Source organism: Conger conger, chromosome 16, assembly GCF_963514075.1.
Source record: "Conger conger chromosome 16, fConCon1.1, whole genome shotgun sequence".
NCBI lineage: Eukaryota > Metazoa > Chordata > Actinopteri > Anguilliformes > Congridae > Conger > Conger conger.
Window position 1 is genome coordinate 4,290,390 of NC_083775.1, and position 19,966 is coordinate 4,310,355.

The 19,966-nt window shown below is 51.7% G+C and overlaps 1 protein-coding gene across 1 annotated transcript in view; it reads left to right on the forward strand.

Moving 5' to 3' along the window:
* LOC133115008 (protein shisa-6) overlaps nucleotides 1–19,966 on the forward strand; it is a 100,874-nt gene that overhangs the window by 36,035 nt on the left and 44,873 nt on the right. The window contains exon 4 of the mRNA XM_061224706.1: nucleotides 536–604. Coding sequence (XP_061080690.1) covers nucleotides 536–604 — 69 coding nt within the window. The remainder of the gene's footprint in view (nucleotides 1–535; nucleotides 605–19,966) is intronic.

A 19,966-nucleotide genomic window follows, 5' to 3' on the forward strand; every position in this document is an offset into this window, starting at 1 on the left:
CACCAACAATGGCAACTGTTTGGTTGATTAATCTTCACATATAGTATGTATGGTTTCCATTTCATTTTGTTTTTATGCTTTTCAATCTATAGGACACGGAAACTCAACCTTTCCCAGAAAGGGCTGGTGTGGGAGCAGGATTTTGTTCCAAACAAGCAGTTACTGTACGCACCTGATTCTACTGATCAAGGTCCTTAGCAAAGACTCTAATGGTTGATTCGTAAAATGGGGTGTGTAGCTGCCCAATCCAGACACTGGCTCTTTCTGGGAAAGACTGAGTATCTCTGCGATGTGGTATCAGTTGTATCAGAAGTGTGGGTGTCTGGTCATTGGTGCGTTTGTGCACAAAGGATTGTGTGTACCACAAAATATTCACAGGAAAATTTTAACTTCAAAGATGCTATTGATCGGACTAAACTCTGTAGCGATTTTTAAAATGACATTAGTACAGTTTAGTACTGCGGTCAATGTGGTTCCAGGTCAGAGGTCAGAGGTCAGAGGTCAGGAGGTTAAGTGCCTGTTTGTGTTTCCACAGCCCAGCACTCCGTAGACATGGGGGGGCCACTGTCCTGGCAGGACGAGCTTGACGTGCCTACCACCTACAGTAGGTGTTCTCCTGGATGCGTGCACACACTCACACACACACACACACACACACACACACACACACACACACTCGCACTCACACACTCGCACTCACACACTCTCACTCTCTCTTTCTCTCTCACTCACTCACTCACACTATCTCTCACTCACACTATCTCTCTCTCACGCAGTATCTCTCTCACGCAGTATCTCTCTCACACACACACACACACACACACACTCTCTCTGACCACACAGTCTCTGACACACACAGTATCTCACACACGCGTGTAGCATGTTAAGAGCACGCTCTCTCCGCAACATTAGCCCCAGGGTTCAGGCCTGCTGCTCCTCTGTGTGGGGACAAGCAAACACACGGAGCGTGTTTCTCTGGGAGTACAGAGTGTTCAGTTTTGACCCGGGCGAGGGGCTGTGTTTTCATGCGTGCTCGATGAGAACAACTCAATTCTTTCCCTGGGGTACTTCTTTTCCTTATAATATGTATTGACCTTTTCCATAAAGCTGGGTTTTATGAAAGTAATCTCTCCAATTATAGCAGAGTATGGCCAGTGAAAAAATGCGTTCCTTCAAATGCCCCCTTTAGAAAAAACAAACGCAGGCAACAGTATCAGTCATACTGTAGCATTACGGTTTCCCATGGTGCTGCTCCTTCTCTCACTTCTCAGACCTCGCGTCGGTCGGCTACAAAACAGCGAGACGTTAAAAATCAGAGAGACACGCACAGGCAGAGAGAGGAGAGACAGATTGGACTGGGGCAATCTCGGGCAGCAGTTATTTAATGCAGCATTTAAAAAAAACCTTCTCTGACACAAAAAGGGAAAGGGAGATGTGTGATGCCCCAGATTCCGGGGGCGCGGCCCCAGAGGCGGGCGTGGCGGTGGAGGCGCTGTGAAACGGCCAATCACAACGCGGCCGAGAGCCGCTTCTGCTGTCGACAGAGACGGGCAGCGGAGAGACAGTACGAACGCGCGCACACACTGAACATGCGTCACACGCGCACACACTCAACATTAGTCACCCGCACTGACATGCGTTCTTAAACCAACAACGGAAAAACAGAAACAACGGGCCGCACTCCAGGTTTGAGAAACAGCCGCAAAAAACTACCTGTCATCTTTCTGTGACTTTCGTTCCAGCCCCAACCACGAAGCAAATAAATGTGTGTCTGCGGACACCGTCGGAATAAAACAAAGCCCTCGGCCACCTCCTTTAACGGCGCCTGAGAACGGGAGGGAGTGATCTTAGTCGGGGTGTGAGAACGCGCTCAGTTCTACAGCGCCCAGAATGAGTACTTACAGCCAAACACAGCCCCTTTGATGATGTTACGACTTGCAATAAATAAACAAATATTTTAAGTGTGCGCAGTTCTAATGACTTTCTGCTCCAGGTACGCTGCTAACATGCAGCCCAGACAATGAATAGCCTATGCCCACTGAATAAAAGAAGATTAAATACATTATTTCCAAGATGCCTTTATTGAACAAATTGCGCATGAACAGCCAATGAATTTAACAGAACATCAATTTAAATAGATACTGTACAGCGCAGCACAAGCAGTCTTTCACGGCGTGTTAATCTGGCGTGTTCGTATCTCCATGACGATAAGTATACGACACAGACGGACCCACAGTATACTGATCCACACAGGAGGGGACAGTCGCGTCCCTGGATGGGAGAGATGAAAGGGGACCGGCCCTTTTGGATCACACCCCCCCCCACCCCCCCACTTCACCCTGGAGATTGATGGAGCAGGTGGGGGGGGAGATTGACCGACTTTTCCCCGGAAAAGATTCATCTGACAGCTGGGGCAGAGTAAATACACACAGGGAGGAGATCCTTCTTCCATGTCTCCACACCACAAACACTGACGCCATTTATCAATCTCGCACGGCACCGAGGCCCCGTTTACCCCGCCCGCCCGCCGGCCCGCCCTCCATCTCTCTCCGACTGCCTCTCTCAATCCGCACAGGGCCCCGAGCCCGGCCTGGTCACACCCCTCGAGCCCGGCCTGGTCACACCCCTCGAGTCCGGCCTGGTCACACGCCCAGAACAGCAGGGACGAAACCGTACCTCGCGCATCCGATCCGGCCCTCCAGTCCAAATCCAGCCCAGGGTTTCTATCCTCCCCGATAATTACTGCACGTGAACAATCGGCACTCATGGCTGACCAGACCGTCACACACCTGACTCCCAGGTAAAGGAAGGGTGGAATCCCTGCTGTACGTCGTTTACATTTAACAATCGTTTAATAATTTGCCATTTATTGCTTTTAGCCAAAGCAACTTACCGTTGATTAGACTAAGCAGGGGACAACCCCCCCCTGAAGCAATGTGGGGTTGAGGGCCCAACAGCTGTGTGATCTTACACTGGGGCTTCAACCACCAACCTTGTCCCAGTCATGTCCCTTCACCACGACGCTACAGACTGCCCCATTTTGAGAAAATAATTTGCCCCATTTTGCCACTTTTATTTCTGTTATGTTCCAGAGCACAGCAGCTCAAATCCAGGCACCAGTGTGGCTCAGGGGTTAAAGATGTAGAAAAAAAATAAACAATTAGTCGGACCAAACTAGGAGTGGGACATTTCACCATTTTCTCTAAAGCAATTACCAGCCAATTTGTCCTTGCCTTTTGCTGGAGTACGCATTTATAACTTTAATATAATCTTTGAGCGTTAGTCCCGTGCCGCAGGTGCAGAAGTGCTTAAAAGGTGTTGCGTAGGCGGTCCAGAGCCGCAGTGCTCTCTCAGAGGGCAGGAGCTCGGCTCCGAACCGCAACCAGAGACCGCTCTGCCCCCGGAGACCACAGATCAGCAGGGCGTGCGCGGGGGAGGCCACACGCGCTCTCTCTCAAAGACGCAGAAAATACACGGAGAAATGTCAGAAAAAGATTTCCCATTACACCCCCGCCATCCCCCCCCCTCGCCTCCCCGGAGTAAACCCCCCCACACCTGTCATCGGCCCCGACCCCAAACCGCAGTGAAGCCGAGAAACCGACGGTACTGAACTCGGTACTGAGTCTCTTCTGCGAACACTCGAACCGCGTAACACAGCGCTTCACAAGCACGTCGACCCAGATAAGGGCGTCTGTTCAGCGCCTGGAGAAACGCTACACAGAAGTAAGTCTGAGGAGTGGCTGGCGCGTTTAACATGACTGCGGCGTGCGTTGTGTGGTACCGTGGGCATGCCCGGCACCTCGGGGGCAGAATGAGGAGAAATCCCCAGCTTTCTGCTGACGCGTGTAAAGACACCGGGGCATTACTGCGTTAGAGTGAAATCCACCATCCGCACAGTCAGCATGTTCCCTTTCCTCAATCTTCATCAGCGCGCGCTCTCTCTCTCTCTCTTTCTCTCTCCCTCTTCATCAGCGCGCTCTCTCTCTCTCTCTCTCTCTCTTCATCAGCGCTCTCTCTCCCTCTCCCTCTCTCTCTCTCTCTCTCTCTCCATCAGCGCGCTCTCTCTCTCTCTCTCTCTTCATCAGCGCGCTCTCTCTCTCTCTCTCCATCAGTGCTCTCTCTCTCTCTTCATCAGCTCTCTCTCTCTCCATCAGCGCTCTCTCTCTCTCTCTCTCTCTCTCTCTCCATCAGCGCTCTCTCTCTCTCTCTCTCTCTCTCTCTCTCGCTCTCTCCCCATCAGCGCTCTCTCTCTCTCTCTGTCCCGAGCGCGCCCTGGCTCTGTCCGCTCCTGAGCGGACGCCTCTCCTCCTCTCCCACGGCGATCAGCGAGGTGCGTCCCGTTTAATTGCTTTTTTCGTAAATAATCGGACGCCGGCGCGGTTCGCCCTGAGGGGGGAGCAGCCTGGCATTCCGCGTTTTCTCCGTACCGCGGCCTGACCTTGCCTTCGCTCGGACAGCGGAGCGCCAGCCTTCCCAAACACCGTGCGCCAGACATGAGGGTACTGAACACAGTCACCCTACATATGAACAGCAGTCAGACATGAGTGTACACACAGTCACCCTCCGTATGAACAGCAGTCAGACATGAGTGAACAGTCACCCTACATATGAACAGCAGTCAGACATGAGTGAACACACTCACCCTCCATATGAACAGCAGTCAGACATGAGTGTACACACAGTCACCCTCCATATGAACAGCAGTCAGACATGAGTGTACACACAGTCACCCTCCATATGAACAGCAGTCAGACATGAGTGAACACACTCACCCTCCGTATGAACAGCAGTCAGACATGAGTGTACACACAGTCACCCTCCGTATGAACAGCAGTCAGACATGAGTGTACACACAGTCACCCTCCATATGAACAGCAGTCAGACATGAGTGAACAGTCACCCTCCGTATGAACAGCAGTCAGACATGAGTGAACAGTCACCCTCCATATGAACAGCAGTCAGACATGAGTGTACACACAGTCACCCTCCGTATGAACAGCAGTCAGACATGAGTGTACACACAGTCACCCTCCATATGAACAGCAGTCAGACATGAGTGAACAGTCACCCTCCGTATGAACAGCAGTCAGACATGAGTGAACAGTCACCCTCCATATGAACAGCAGTCAGACATGAGTGAACACACACTCACCCTCCATATGAATAGCAGTCAGACATGAGTGAACACAGTCACCCTCCATATGAACAGCAGTCAGACATGAGTGAACACACACTCACCCTCCATATGAACAGCAGTCAGACATGAGTGTACACACACTCACCCTCCGTATGAACAGCAGTCAGACATATTCAGCACAGAGAGACTTACACATTCAGGGGACTGGCTTCATAATGCAGCAGACAGACAGTACAAACTTAGCCCTTTACGGGCAAGGCAGGGATCAGCAACTCATGGTCCACTAGAGCTGAGAACTGCTGGTTTTCCACCCTCCCTTTACCTGGGAGTCAGGTGTGTTCACCCTCCCTTTACCTGGGAGTCGGGTGTGAGGACAGTCTGGCCAATCAGCAGCACTAATTACCCGGGGGGGGGGGGAAAGAGAACCAGGGATGGATCTGGATTGGAGGGCCGTAGTTGGTGACCTCTGCTCGAAGGTGCTGGTTCTGGTTCCAATGCTGATGTCACAATTGCTGATGCCACAAATCACTACTGACGAATGAAAACAAGTTCTAGAACACGGACACGGAATGATGAAAAGACGATGAAGGCACAAATCACCGCGCCTAAACCACATCAAGTGTTCATCAGCCCTTTGGCTTTAGTTTTCCAGCCAGCAAGATTTGAGCACGGCTGCAGCCAACAGCCACAATCCCATTAGACTTACATTACATTTTATTCAGCAGACGCTTTTATCCAAAGCCATGTACAAAGAAGTGCATATCAGAACGCACAGAACAGGGAGTCTAAGCTACAGTTCACAAATAATCAGGTGTACAGCCATCATGTCCAGTAGACATGGCAAATAGCCCAAGTAATGAATTAGGTCTAACTGCAAATAGATTAGACCACAAAGTACAACAAGGGGTGAATAAATACAGACATAGATCAGGGCACTCCCACAGAGGAGTGTAGGAGCCGGGGGGGGGAGAGGTGAGTCAGACAGCGGGGGAAAACGGGCAGAATCCATTACGAACGCGACGGAACAGTAATGGCGGCTACAATCGTTTCACATCAGCCGAGAGACGGGTCATATTCACACTGTGATCAGCGTTAAGCGATGGGTCATATTCACACTGATCAGCGTTAAGCGATGGGTCATATTCACACGTGATCAGCGTTAAGCGATGGGTCATATTCACACGTGATCAGCGTTAAGAGACGGGTCATATTCACACTATGATCAGCCAAGAGACGGGTCATATTCACACTATGATCAGCCAAGAGACGGGTCATATTCACACGTGATCAGCGTTAAGAGACGGGTCATATTCACACTATGATCAGCGTTAAGAGATGGGTCATATTCACACTGTGATCAGCATTAAGAGATGGGTCATATTCACACTATGATCAGGCAAGAGATAGGTCATATTCACACTATGATCAGCCAAGAGACGGGTCATATTCACACTATGATCAGGCAAGAGATAGGTCATATTCACACTATGATCAGCGTTAAGCGATGGGTCATATTCACACGTGATCAGCGTTAAGAGACGGGTCATATTCACACTGTGATCAGCGTTAAGAGACGGGTCATATTCACACTATGATCAGCATTAAGAGATGGGTCATATTCACACTATGATCAGCGTTAAGAGATGGGTCATATTCACACTGTGATCAGCATTAAGAGATGGGTCATATTCACATTATGATCAGCGTTAAGAGACGGGTCATATTCACACTATGATCATCCAAGAGACGGGTCATATTCACACTATGATCAGCCAAGAGACGGGTCATATTCACACTATGATCAGCCAAGAGACGGGTCATATTCACACTATGATCAGCCAAGAGACGGGTCATATTCACACTATGATCAGCCAAGAGACGGGTCATATTCACACTATGATCAGCCAAGAGACGGGTCATATTCACACTATGATCAGCCAAGAGACGGGTCGAATTCACACTGTGATCAGCGTAAAGAGACGGGTCGTATTCACACTGATCAGCGTTAAGAGACGGGTCATATTCACACTATGATCAGCATTAAGAGACGGGTCATATTCACACTATGATCAGCGTTAAGAGACAGGTCATACTCACACTATGATCAGCGTGCAGAGACGGGTCATATTCACACCATGATCAGCGTTAAGAGACGGGTCATATTCACACTGATCAGCGTGCAGAGACAGGTCATATTCACACCATGATCAGCGTTAAGACGGGTCATATTCACACCATGATCAGCGTTAAGAGACGGGTCATATTCACACCATGATCAGCGTTAAGAGACGGGTCATATTCACACGCAGAGATGGTGACCCGCCCGTTTCATCGCTCTCTGTTCAAAGCCAGCTGCAGGCCTGGAGAAGGGGCCTTAACTCCTGCTTCAGAAAGGCACATAAGGGCCGGTGACTAAGAGTCTCATTATGGAGAGATTGTAATCCAGGGAATCGACGGATGCCCCCAGCCCCCCCGCCCCCCGCCCCCGCCCCCTCAGCTGGAAATTAATGGACAGAACACTATCCCCACATCCAAAGAAATCCACAGATTAATTCATTCACATTAGTCACCGTCATTGTGTCTTTTTTTTTTTTTTTTTTTTTGTTCAGCAGAATTAAATTTGAAATGGTTGACGGCGGATGGGAGCCGTTGATATCGGCATGCACATGACGCACGACTTCCACGCAATTTGAAATGCTACATGAATTCTGAAAGGGGACGGGGGAGTGGGGGGGGGCAGGGGGGCGTGGGGGGCGGGTTAGTGAAGGGGGGGCGTGGTGGGGGTGGGGGTTAGTCATGCATAAATGTATACGCTCGAGCCCGGAGAGGCATTTTCAGAAGAAACTATGCGCCACCTACAGCAGCGACTGCATGTATACACGCCACTTTACAGCAGAGGAGTTTCTTCTGAAGTGTCGCACACAGCAGACGCGGGGATGAACATGCGGACGGTAACACGCCAAACCGTGGCTCGCCCGCATGTTCCCCCACCAGCCGAACGCGCACCGGCTCACAAAGAGGAATCAGCACCCGGCCCGGTCCGCCCCGCTCCCTCAACAAACCAGCCGAGGCCGGCACCGGCAGCCATGTGAGCGACAATCAGCCAATCATCCGCCCCGGAATCATTCTCATCCGCCCCGGAATCATTCACACCAATAATTCACCGCTCGTTTATTCAAAAGACGGTTTCGCGCAGAATGGCTAACGAGGCAACCGCGGCCGAACCGTGGGGTAAGAGACACAGAACAGGGGCGGCCCGTAGCGTAGTGGTTAAGGTCTGTGACCGGGACACGCAAGGTCTGTGGTTCGATCCCCGGTGTAGCCACAATAACATACGCACAGCTGTTGGGCCCTTGAGCAAGGCCCTTAACCCCGCATTGCTCCAGGGGAGGATTGTCTCCTGCTTAGTCTAATCAACTGTACGTCACTCTGGATAAGAGCGTCTGCCAAATGCCAATAATGCAATGTAATGCAATGTAATCTCCAACGGACGCACTTCAAGTCCAATCCATAGGATGAGATTCCCATCATGCCGTTCTGGCATCACGCTGGCATCTCCGGTTAGTACCGCTAAGCAAAGGGTTACCATAGCAGCAATTGCTAGAACACAGAGTCGCCACGGCAATACCGCCATTTCCATAGAAGTTAAATTCCACACTTACGTCTTTATACATTTCATGTTTCTTCAACCCGCAGTGTACCGCTCCAGGTAGATCGAGGGACAGCTCCTCATTTGAAGTTACTGGGAGGAAGCAGCCGGCTAATCAGAACCATTAGACAAGCCAACTGTCCAAATGCTGTACATTTGCTGCAGGCGCCTGGTCTGACCAGCAGTGGCCGCTATAGAGCGATGAGACCCAATAGAGATGCCGGCGCGCCTTGTCCCCGGTAATTCCCCGGTGAGGCTGAGCCAAGTGTTGCCATGCCAATGCGGACCTCCAGACACTACCGGCAATGGCAGAACCGGGGAATCCGAGCAGAACACGGACTTACATACGCAGCTCTGTAAACAGAGTATCCCTTCGGATCAGAGCGTCTGCTCAATGGCTCAAGTGATTACAATTATTTACTCCCAATATAACGGAATGAACGTGCTGAATGAGGAAGGCCTACCCCAGGACCCGCAAGCTTGCGCTGACGAGCTTCTCCACTTCCGACACCAAGTGCAAAGCGTTTAAACGGGAAAATACACGGTCTGTGTGTACCTATGACTCCGCTAGTGTGTGTGTGTGTGTGTGTGTGTGAGTGAGTGTGTGAGAGAGAGACAGAGTGTGTACCTCTAACTCCCCGGGTGTGCGTGTGAGTGAGTGTGCAGGTGTGTGTGTGTGTGTGTGTGTGTGTGTGTGTGTGTGCGCGCGTGCGTGCGTGCATGTGTGTGTGTGTGTGCGTGTGAGTGAGTGTGCAGGTGTGTGTGTGTGTGTGTGTGTGTGTGTGTGTGCCCGTGTGACGGGGCCGGGAGACTGACAGGCGGAGATGGAGTGAGATCAGTGTGTGGGCACACGATACGGCCCGAACAGAGCTCATTTGAAAGTGAGGACTGTCAGCAGCACCTGCTATTTACCGATAAGTCTTCTGTTTCCAGAAAGTAATTACTGTTTGACGTCGCAGCCGAGAACGTCTGGTGCCACTCCTCCAATGAGTTAAGAGTTAATGGAAAAGCCTTTTTTCCCCTCTTGTTGAAAAAGAAAAGGACAAAATATCTTTAATGACAGCCTCGCCACACAGAGCTTCCCTCTGCGAAGGAAAGGCAATTAAAAAGAAAATGTATTTGATATTTTCCCATTAAAAAATTGCATTAGCACATAATAGGGGGGTGAGAAAGCGGCGTCTCGGAGTCATTGTTGAACTAAACGCCGAACGCAGCCGAGTTTTGACAGAATCCCTGTTCTCATCTGGGATCAGACAGGCGCAAGCAGAGAGGTAATCTTGATTGCAGTGTGTTCACGCTCTCTCTCTCTCTCTCTCCATCTCTCCCTCTCTCGCTCTCTGTCTCTCTCCATCCCTCTCTCTCTATCCCCCTCTCCTCTCTCCATCTCCATCTCCCTCTTCCCCCCCTCTCCTTCTCTCTCCCCCACTCCATCCCTTGATCTCTCTCCATCTCTCTCTCCCTCTCGATCCCCCTCTCCATCTCCCTCTCTCTCCCCGTCTTTCTCTCTCCCTCTCCCCGTCTCTCTCCATCCCTTTCTCCCGGTCTCCTCCTCTCTCTCCCCGTCTCCTCCTCTCTCTCCCGGTCTCCGTGTCCTCTCTCTCTCTCCCTCTCTGCCGTTCTCTCTCAGTCTCGGGTGCCTCGGCAGAAAGATATGCCCTCTGAAAGGGAGGGTATTAATTAGGCGCACAGCGATGCATTCAGCCATGCACACTGCAGCAGGAGAAACGTATTTGCCATTTAAAATGAGACGGGGTGTTCCTTTTCTGTTATTTACTCTAATTTAACCGCTCAAAGAGTGGCGGAGGACAGCTTTTGTGAAGGGGGTCAGTCTCAGATCTCATGCGGGGAGGAGAGGCCGCCGTTAGCGCCTTATCGCGCCGGCGGGGCCTTATCGCGCCTCCAGCACTCAGACAGACTTTATTTTATATTACCTTTTTTAATCTTATTACAGCCGGCCACAGCCTCCCGCACCTGGGCCCAGCCTCCATTATCACCCTCCTGCACACCTGTGCTCCGACCGAGAGCTTCCCCGCTCCCCTAAACGCCGCGTTATTATCCGGGAGGAGAGGGAGGGGGGGGGGGGAGAGAAACCTTGTGGAGCGATCACTGATTTCGCTTCAAACAGTTAGGGGGACGGAGGGGACGGGGGGGACGGGGAGAAAAGGAAAATAAGACAAAGCTCCTCTTCTCCTAATGATGTCCACGGGCCAGAGAACGGGAGCTGGTTGCGTTCCTCTCCCTCGCTCCTCTCCCTCGCTCCGGTACGTTTAATAAGCCCGGGCGGTGCGCCAGCCCAAACGCCGCTTTCCCCCGCCACGCCTGTTTGTGTTTTCATCTCTGAGAAAAATGAGAATGTAAAGAATCCGACAGATTCTACGCCCGTTCTCAGACGGGTCTTTTTCTCTGTAGCTGAAGCGGTCTGGAGGGATTCTCTCAGAAAGCGTTCCACGCTGAGCGTCAGAAAGCGCTGCGCTCAGAGAGAATGCCAAGCTCACTCGCGCCCGCCCACTCGGAGATCTGGGTTTAAGAGCCAGAAACACGCCTACTGACGACGTTTCAGAAACGGGGACCGGTTTCATTTAATAATAATAATAATAATCATAATTCCTTGCATTTATATATCTCTTTCTTCTTCAAGCGCTTTACAGTGATGAGGGGGAAACTCAACTCAACCACCACCAATGTGTAGCACCCACCTGGGTGATGCAACGGCAGCCATTTTGCCATTCTGGCCTCCGCCCGTGGGCTCACAGTACCCCAGCTCAACTCCACCATAGCAGACATTACATTACATTACATTACTGGCATTTGGCTTATCTAGAGCGACGTACAGTTGATTAGACTAAGCAGGAGACAATCCTCTCCTGGAGCAATGCAGGGTTAAGGGCCTTGCCTAAGGTTTTCCTTCCTATGTTAACACAACATAATGACCAGAACAGGCCATTCTTGCCTTTTCCAACACTACAGTGTACCTCCTGCTTTCTTTGCCTGAAAGATGAATAGTATCTAGCACCCTCTCAGGCCTAGTGTTGAAAACCCCCATTGTTGCTGCCTCCACTACATGCCCTGGGAAGCCATTCCACACAGTGTCCAGTGTGATTGACACAGTTCCTGAAGCAATACATCTGGTCACTGCAGGCTGAAAAGAATATCTGAAGAAAAGGCGCCTCTTTCTCCAGCTGTAATCGCGTATTGGTCAGGACTTTTTATGGCAGTTTTTGCGGGGAACCTGTCAGTGTGTTTTATAGGGCTGGCAGTGCGAGGCCAGGCTGAATTAGCATTGAATGGAAACGGCTGGGTCAGCAGGACCGGGAGCAGGAGGACAGGAGGGGCGGTGACCACGGCACAGAATACTAACGAGAGACACGACCTGAGAGACCCACAGCGCAGATACACTGGCCTGGGAGAGAGAGGGAGAGACCCACAGCCTGGGAGAGAGGGAGAGACCCACAGCCTGGGAGAGAGAGGGAGAGACCCACAGCGCAGATACACTGGCCTGGGAGAGAGAGGGAGAGACCCACAGCATGGGAGAGAGAGGGAGAGACCCACAGCGCAGATACACTGGCCTGGGGGGGGTGTTCGGAGCAGAGACAGATCTCACTGCAGGGAAATACAAGTGACCCTACGACTACCAAAATTCAAGCTAGGGCGATTGCTGGGGCGATTTAATTGCCGTCAAAAAGAACGGACCAAATTGAACTGCCATCAAATAGAACTGACCAAGTTTAACTGCCATCAAACAGAACTGACCAAATTTAATTGCCATCAAACAGAACTGACCAAATTTAACTGCCATCAAATAGAACTGACCAAGTTTAACTGCCATTAAATAGAACATACCAAATTTAACTGCCATCAAATAGAAATGACCAAAAGGAGCAGAATAATTTCAAGTTCCTGATTAGTAAAGTGTGTACACTGCGCTCCTGTACATAAGGAGAGTAAGCGCACGCACGCGCGCACGCACACGCACACGCACACGCACACGCACACGCACACGCACACGCACACGCACACGCACACGCACACGCACACACACACACACAGGGGGGAAATGGAGAACGTGTTGATATGTTCTGGCCGGCTCCACAGACATACGCTGCTTCCCACACCAGATCCCATGTTCCTCCTCTCTGTCTGGCCCAGTGCGACGGCAGGAACGCCATCCAAGAGAAAGAAAAACAAACAGAAACCCCGTCGCTCTCCTCAGGCTTCCCTCTCGGATGTTAATGACTCACCGCCGAGCCTGCGAGAGAGGCCTGGCGTAAATAACCAGCGCTAATCCGCCGGCCCACGATGCACCTCTCCGCTCCGCTCCCTCTCGACCGACCTGTTCCCGCGGTGACGGAGAGGAGCCCGGCAACATGGCTGTTTACGACAAACGACAAACACCAAACCGGAAACGCCTCCTACACTCGCTCTCCCCTCCCTCCCTCGCTGCTGACCCCCCCAGCGCTCCGCGGTCCAGCTCCGCCCCCAGAACAGCCGGCTGCCACTTCCCACAGCGCAGAGAGGACCCCCACTCGCCGCGTTCACACGAACAGCCGGAAAACAGCGCTTACTGCACAGACACCTATGTTTACAGGGACTTCAAACCTTCAGAAACGCACGTCCAGCCTAGTTGGGAAACTCTGAAAGTGGGTCAGATGTTTTAGACTGCTGGACTCCACGCCCTGCGGGCCGCGGTGTCTGCGGGCGTTGGCTTCAGCCGTGCCCGACACCGCCCGATTTCAGTCATGAGCTTTTTATCTGAACCGAGCAGGTAAAATAATTAGTGAAATCAGTGGGTGTAGAGCGAATACCTGCAGACCCGGCAGGACGCGGAGTGGAGCGGAGCCGTTTCAGACGTTCAGCCGTTGACGGCGCATTACTGTCTGGGAAAGGAAACAGAAACAGAAACTGTACAAAAACAACAAGCGAGTGATGGGCCGCGTTATCCACACGCCATCCGGAAAACCACCGGGAGAGCCGGGAATACTGCAGAGGAGCGGGAATAATGGAGAGAGAGAGGGAGGGAGAGAGGGAGAGGGAGAGGGAGAGGGAGAGAGGGAGAGAGACGGGGAGGGAGAGGGAGAGAGGGAGAGAGACAGGGAGGGAGAGGGAGAGGGAGAGAGAGGGGGAGAGGGAGAGGGAGAGAGGGAGAGGGATGAGAGTTTGGCGTGCGGAAATAGAAACAACCATCGAATGCACCGCACCGTAGATCTGATAATCAACATCACGTAAGGGCAACATTATGACAAAACACAAGCACGTAAAATGAGCTTAACTGTTGTTGAGTACCATCTCAGCCAATAGGCCAGCAGAGGATGGGCATCCCCCCATAGCCGGGTTCCTCCTGGGATTTCTACCCATCAGAGTTTTTTTATTACCAGTGTTTGAGGGTTTTTCCCCTACTCGGGAGTTATTTGCCACGTGCTATTCGGGGGCTGAGGGCTGATATTCCCCTAAAGCGTCTTTGAGACAGTCTGCTGTGAAAAGCGCTATACAAATAAAATGAAATTGAAAATATTCAGGGCATGAAAAGTGATAAATATTCATTTTACATTGCATTTACAGTCTTTTTGTGATGGGTAACTGTAATTACTAGTATATTGCATCATAAATTGGACCATATGTTGTATTTATCATGGTCATTATGGTACGTACAGTACATCGACAAAAGGACATTTATCAAATGCATTTTCTGAAATGGAATGCAACATAAACTCATTTGTATGAGCTCATGTAATCATATCATATAATATAATACAATTCATTTTGGTATGGGACGCCCTGTACTTCTGAGAAAGCTATTCTGAGGAAAGAAATCAAGTATCAGACATTTGAACCCAAATCCTTCAAATGTAAATAAAATAATGCAGGCTTTCGACCAGAGGTCTTCACTTCCGGTCCTGGAGAGCCGGAGGGTGTGGGGGTGGTTTTTGTTTACGCCTTAATATCAGCAACCAATTCAGACCCAAGAAACCAGTTGAGCCGAGTTTAATAGATGAATTAAAGCATTTCAATACACAGTTAAGTGCTGAGAAACAACAAAAACAAGGACCAGCAGTGAGGACCACCGTGTTAGATCATCGGTAATGATTACATCCGCATTATGATCGTACTGCTGGTCCCGTGTCCGGTTTACCGTCAGAGGAGAGCATTGTGAAGGCCAGCACTTTCTCCCGTTTCTGCGGGGGAAAAAGAAACTGCAGAACGGAAATGATTTATGCGTCTTGTCAACAGAACCAATTTATTTGCCTCTCATATTCCTCCCTGTCGCCACTACACTCAGTCTCCTCTGCATAAAACGTGAAATATTACATTTTTCAAATTGACTTTGAGATTGAGACTTTCATTCTACGGTGCCATTACTTGTAACAGCAGACCGCGCTTCAAGAGATCCTCTGCATAATTTGTAGCGATTACCCCCGCCGCAAAAACAGGCATCAAATTAAACAGTGCGCTACGTTACTGCTGTTTGATTTTCAGGTTTTTTCGGGAAAGGGTGCGGGGCGTTGTGGAGCTGGCTGTGCATGAATGAAACTGACAAAACAGGCTTTTATCCCCTTTTCTAAAAAACGGTTCCTGCACAGAGTAGCGCTTCGCTCTCCATCGCTCCTAATTGATCGTGTTCTTTGAAGATCACGATGTCAAAGTTCATCCTCTTTCCGTTCTCACCTCATTTTGGTCCATTAGGGAATGCGACGGGGGACCTAAACGGATATAAAGGCAAAAGATCCCCGGCAAATTATCCCTGTAGTCTCGATTTAATATCTTTCACAGGGTTTGGGGAATCCTGCTTGTTCATCCCCGTTATTAAAGGGCCTGAATGCACTTCCGAACGGTTCGGCTTTTTACGGACTGAATTTACGGCAATCAGCTGCGGAAAACCCAGTGTTCGCATGGGTTCAACGGGCACATTTTTAACATCAGCGTCTGTCCTTTAGCTACAGTATATGAATATTCATTTCGCCACGAAAAACAATATTAATGTTCAACTGAACGGCGATGACTTTTTGCTGCGTACGGGATTACTGCAAACTCCGTTTCTCTGCACTGTGCACGCTCAGGCAAATGCAGTAAACGGGAGCAAACTTTTAATAACGATCCAAAGTACCGTCTTTCCCCAGACTACTGTAGTCTGGAGGAGCAGTGGTTTATTGACCCAGCGTGCTCGGCGTGGAGGCTCCGTGGGGAACGGGTCACCGGTTCTAAGGCCCGCGGTGTTTTCTGCGTCTCCGTCCGAGACCAGACGAGCTCAGGCCGCACGGCTCTGAAGGTTCCCGACAGAGACAGGAATTAAAGCCGGGACCGCTGCCTCCCCCCACGGTCCAGAGCTCCAGACCGGCCAGGGGAAACTAGGGCAGGCCAGCACATCATGCCCGCTCAAAACCCCTTTGAAGTCGCAATTATGACCATTTGCATAGTTTCATTTCCATATATTAACATTAAGTTAGTGGAGGGCCCCTCCATGCACCAAAACTAAGAAATCTGAGATTTGGTGGAGATTTGGTGGAGATTTTGGTGGAGATAAGACGGAGATTTGGTGGAGATAAGGTGGAGATAAGGTGGAGATTTGGTGGAGATAAGACGGAGATTTGGTGGAGATTTGGTGGAGATAGGACGGAGATTTGGTGGAAGATAAGGTGGAGATTTGGTGGAGATTTGGTGGAGATTTGGTGGAGATTTGGTGGAGATTTGGTGGAGATTTGGTGGAGATAACCTTTCCCACCCGACAGGATGAAAAATGGGCTTCACTCAGTCATTTCTCGGAGAGAAAAAAAAACGAAATACAAATGCTTGGTTTCGGTAAGGTTAGAAGTTCACATAACCGTCAGCCTCAGAAACTCTACCCCGCTGCCAAAATGCACAATATGAATTGATGCCCGGTTCTGAAGCGAGGCGTCTGAAGCAGCGGTTCTTTCATGCCGGCGCCCGCGCCGTGTCAGTCTCCTGCAAGTCCTCTAAATCAGCCCTTTGTTTGGACTGTTCTCTGACACGTACATGGTTTTGAGGCCGATGAAACGGGTTGTTTTTCGCCGAACGGCGATGCTCAGCGAAAGGGACCGTCAGGGGCTCAGCGGGGGGGGAGAAACGGAGAGAGAGACTTCACAGACAGAGCAACGCACGGAGAGAGAGGGGGGAGAGGGGAGAGAGAGAGAAGGAGGGAGAGAGGAGGGAGGGAGGGAGAGAGAGATATTGGTTTATTGGGGAACGGCTTGTCTCTCAGTGAATAATGAACTAGAGCAGATACCCTGAAGATATCAGAGATCAGACAGGATTCTCCTGCTCTACAGCCAGACTCACTGCAGCACAAACATCACTAACACCTCCAGACCAGTCAGTGGTCCTCACTCCTGCTGGGGGATTTTGTTGTCACTCAGCACTCATTAATCAATTAAAGCAGTTAATTACAGTTAACTCACCTCACCTGGTTTCTTGGGTCTGAACTGGCTGCTGATTTTAAGGAGTAGAACAAAAACCAGCACACCCTGCGGCTCTCCAGGACCAGGACTGAGGACCACTGATTTAGACCATTAACTGCTCCACCAGCAATAACATGCCAAGTATGCGAAAACTGGGGCGTTCTGCTTTTCACAAACAAATCTATGAAGAATTGCATGATGGGATTTGTTAGGGCTGGCGGGAGTTTCAGGGGAGGTCAACAACTTCTTGCAATGAAGATGATCCATGTAGATCATTTGGCAGACGCTCTTATCCAGAGTATCTAGTCCAAGAGAACATCCATCAGAGTTTCCTGGGCAACGGTGCCAGGCCTGTACGATTCTCTCAGAAACATCGCTTTGCTCACGTTTACTTGTGAAGAGCAGAAGCAAGACTGACAGAGAGGCGTTCGGTGATTACACAAACTAAAAAAATGTTTAAAGTTAAGAAGCTGGTCTAGCACACTGATGGGACATTTTGATTCTGGTGCCACGCCAGTGCCGATGCTCTCTTGGGGCATTGTAAGACTTACAGTTGATTAGACTAAGCAGGGGGACAATCCCCCCTGGACCAATGTGGGGTTAAGGGCCCAGCTCAAGGGCCCAACAGCTGAACTGATCTTATCGTAGCTATACTGGGGCTTGAACCACCAACCTTCCACGTCCCCGTCGTGTACCTTAACCACTAGGCTACAGGAAAAAGATAATTTCCCTGGCCTTTTATGTCTGGACCTGCAGTACACCCCTGCATCAGGGAGGATTACCGTTGAGAAGAAAGTGGATATGCTCCATGGCGTTGACTGTTAGGGCACTAAAAAGTGATAATTGTCATGGTTTAGTACCTAGCACTGTGTCACTGTCACAGACCCCTGGCACCAGCACCTCCGTGTGCCTGTAAGATTTACAGCCGCTCTCAACACCTCCGAGGAAACACGCCAGTCAGCCCTGCCCCGCACGAAAACACCTCCAGGCTAATACGGAGTCGCCCGCAACCGGCGTCCCTGCTGAAATGTCCACCTTCGTCTCAGGAGTGGCACAAGATTTTAATTCCGCTTTAAATGGCGAAACCCCAGTGTTCTCCCTCTGCACATCAACGCTGTACCTCGGTGGTGTTTGAGGCCAGTTTCCCCCCTCATCACTGTAAGCACTTTGAGCGTGAGAAAAGCGCTATAAAAAAAACGATCGATCAATTAATCTATCGCTTATTTCCCATTGCTCTCCTCTTTCCTTCCCTCTTTGCCAAATTCCCTGCTCCTTTCTCTCTCACTCTCTCACTCTCTCACTCCCTCCCTCTCTCTGCCTCCCTCCCTCTGCCCCTCTTCCCTCCCTCCACCCCTCTCCCTCCCTCTCCCCCTCCCTCCGCCCCTCTCCTCCTCCCTCCCTCCCTCTGCCCCTCTCCCTCCCTCCCTCGCTCTACCCCTCCCCCTCCCCCTCTCCCCTCTCCCCCTCCCCCCTCTCCCCCTCCCCCTCCCTCCCTCCTCCCTCGCTCTACCCTCCCCCTCCCCCTCTCCCCCTCCCCCCCCTCCCTCCCTCTCTCCTCCTCCCTCCCTCCCTCTCTCCTCTCCCTCTCTCCCTCCCTCTCCTCCCTCCCTCCCCCCCTCCCTCCCTCTCTCCTCCCTCCCTCCCTCCCTCTCTCCCTCCTCCCTCTCTCCTCCCTCCCTCCCTCCCTGTATGGTGAACATTAACAGAACGAGGCACTTCATGAGGCCGCAGAGTGCGATGAGTGGGGAGCTACAGCAGGCCTAACGGCCGGCCGGCTTCTCAAACTAATGAACTCAAAGCAGACGTGACTGAGGCTGAAATAGTTCATCAGAGCGAGTTTCAGACTGCTCTAACCGAAGCAATTATGTGCAGAAGGGAGACCACTCAACTGACAGTCATATTCCATCGCAATGTTTATCCACTTTCACCACATCATTTTGGATTTGCATTCGTGGCTGAGGAGGGACAGCTGCTTTACCTAAACCCACGCACGACCCCGCACGACCCCGCACGACCCCCGCACGACCCCGCACGACCGCTGCACGACCCCGCACGACCCCGCACCACTCCGCACCACCCCGCACGACTCCGCACCACTCCGCACCACTCCGCACGACCCCGCACCACTCCGCACCACTCCGCACCACTCCGCACCACTCCGCACCACTCCGCACCACCCCGCACCACCCCCGCACCACCCCGCACCACTCCGCACCACCCCTCGCACGCACACTCCGCACCACCTCCGCACGGACTCCGCACGACTCCGCACCACTCCGCACCACTCCGCACCACCCCCGCACCACCCCGCACAGACACCGCACCCACTCCGCACCACTCCGCACCACCCCCGCACCACCCCGCACGACCCCGGACCACTCCACCACCCCGCACGACTCCGCACCACCCCGCACGACCCCCGCACGACTCCGCACGACCCCGCACGACCCCCGCACGACCCCGCACGACTCCGCACGACTCCGCACGACCCCGCACGACCCCGCACGACTCCGCACCACCCCGCACCACCCCGCACCACCCCGCACGACTCCGCACCACCCCGCACCACCCCGCACCACTCCGCACCACTCCGCACCACTCCGCACCCACTCCGCACCACTCCGCACCACTCCGCACCACCCCGCACGACTCCGCGCTCACATCGATCCCTCCAAGGCCGTCACGGTGCGCAGTCATCGCCTGACACTCATCCAGCCGTTTTTGTTACATACATTTCCGCTGGGCAGCCCATAATATGTTAACACATACATA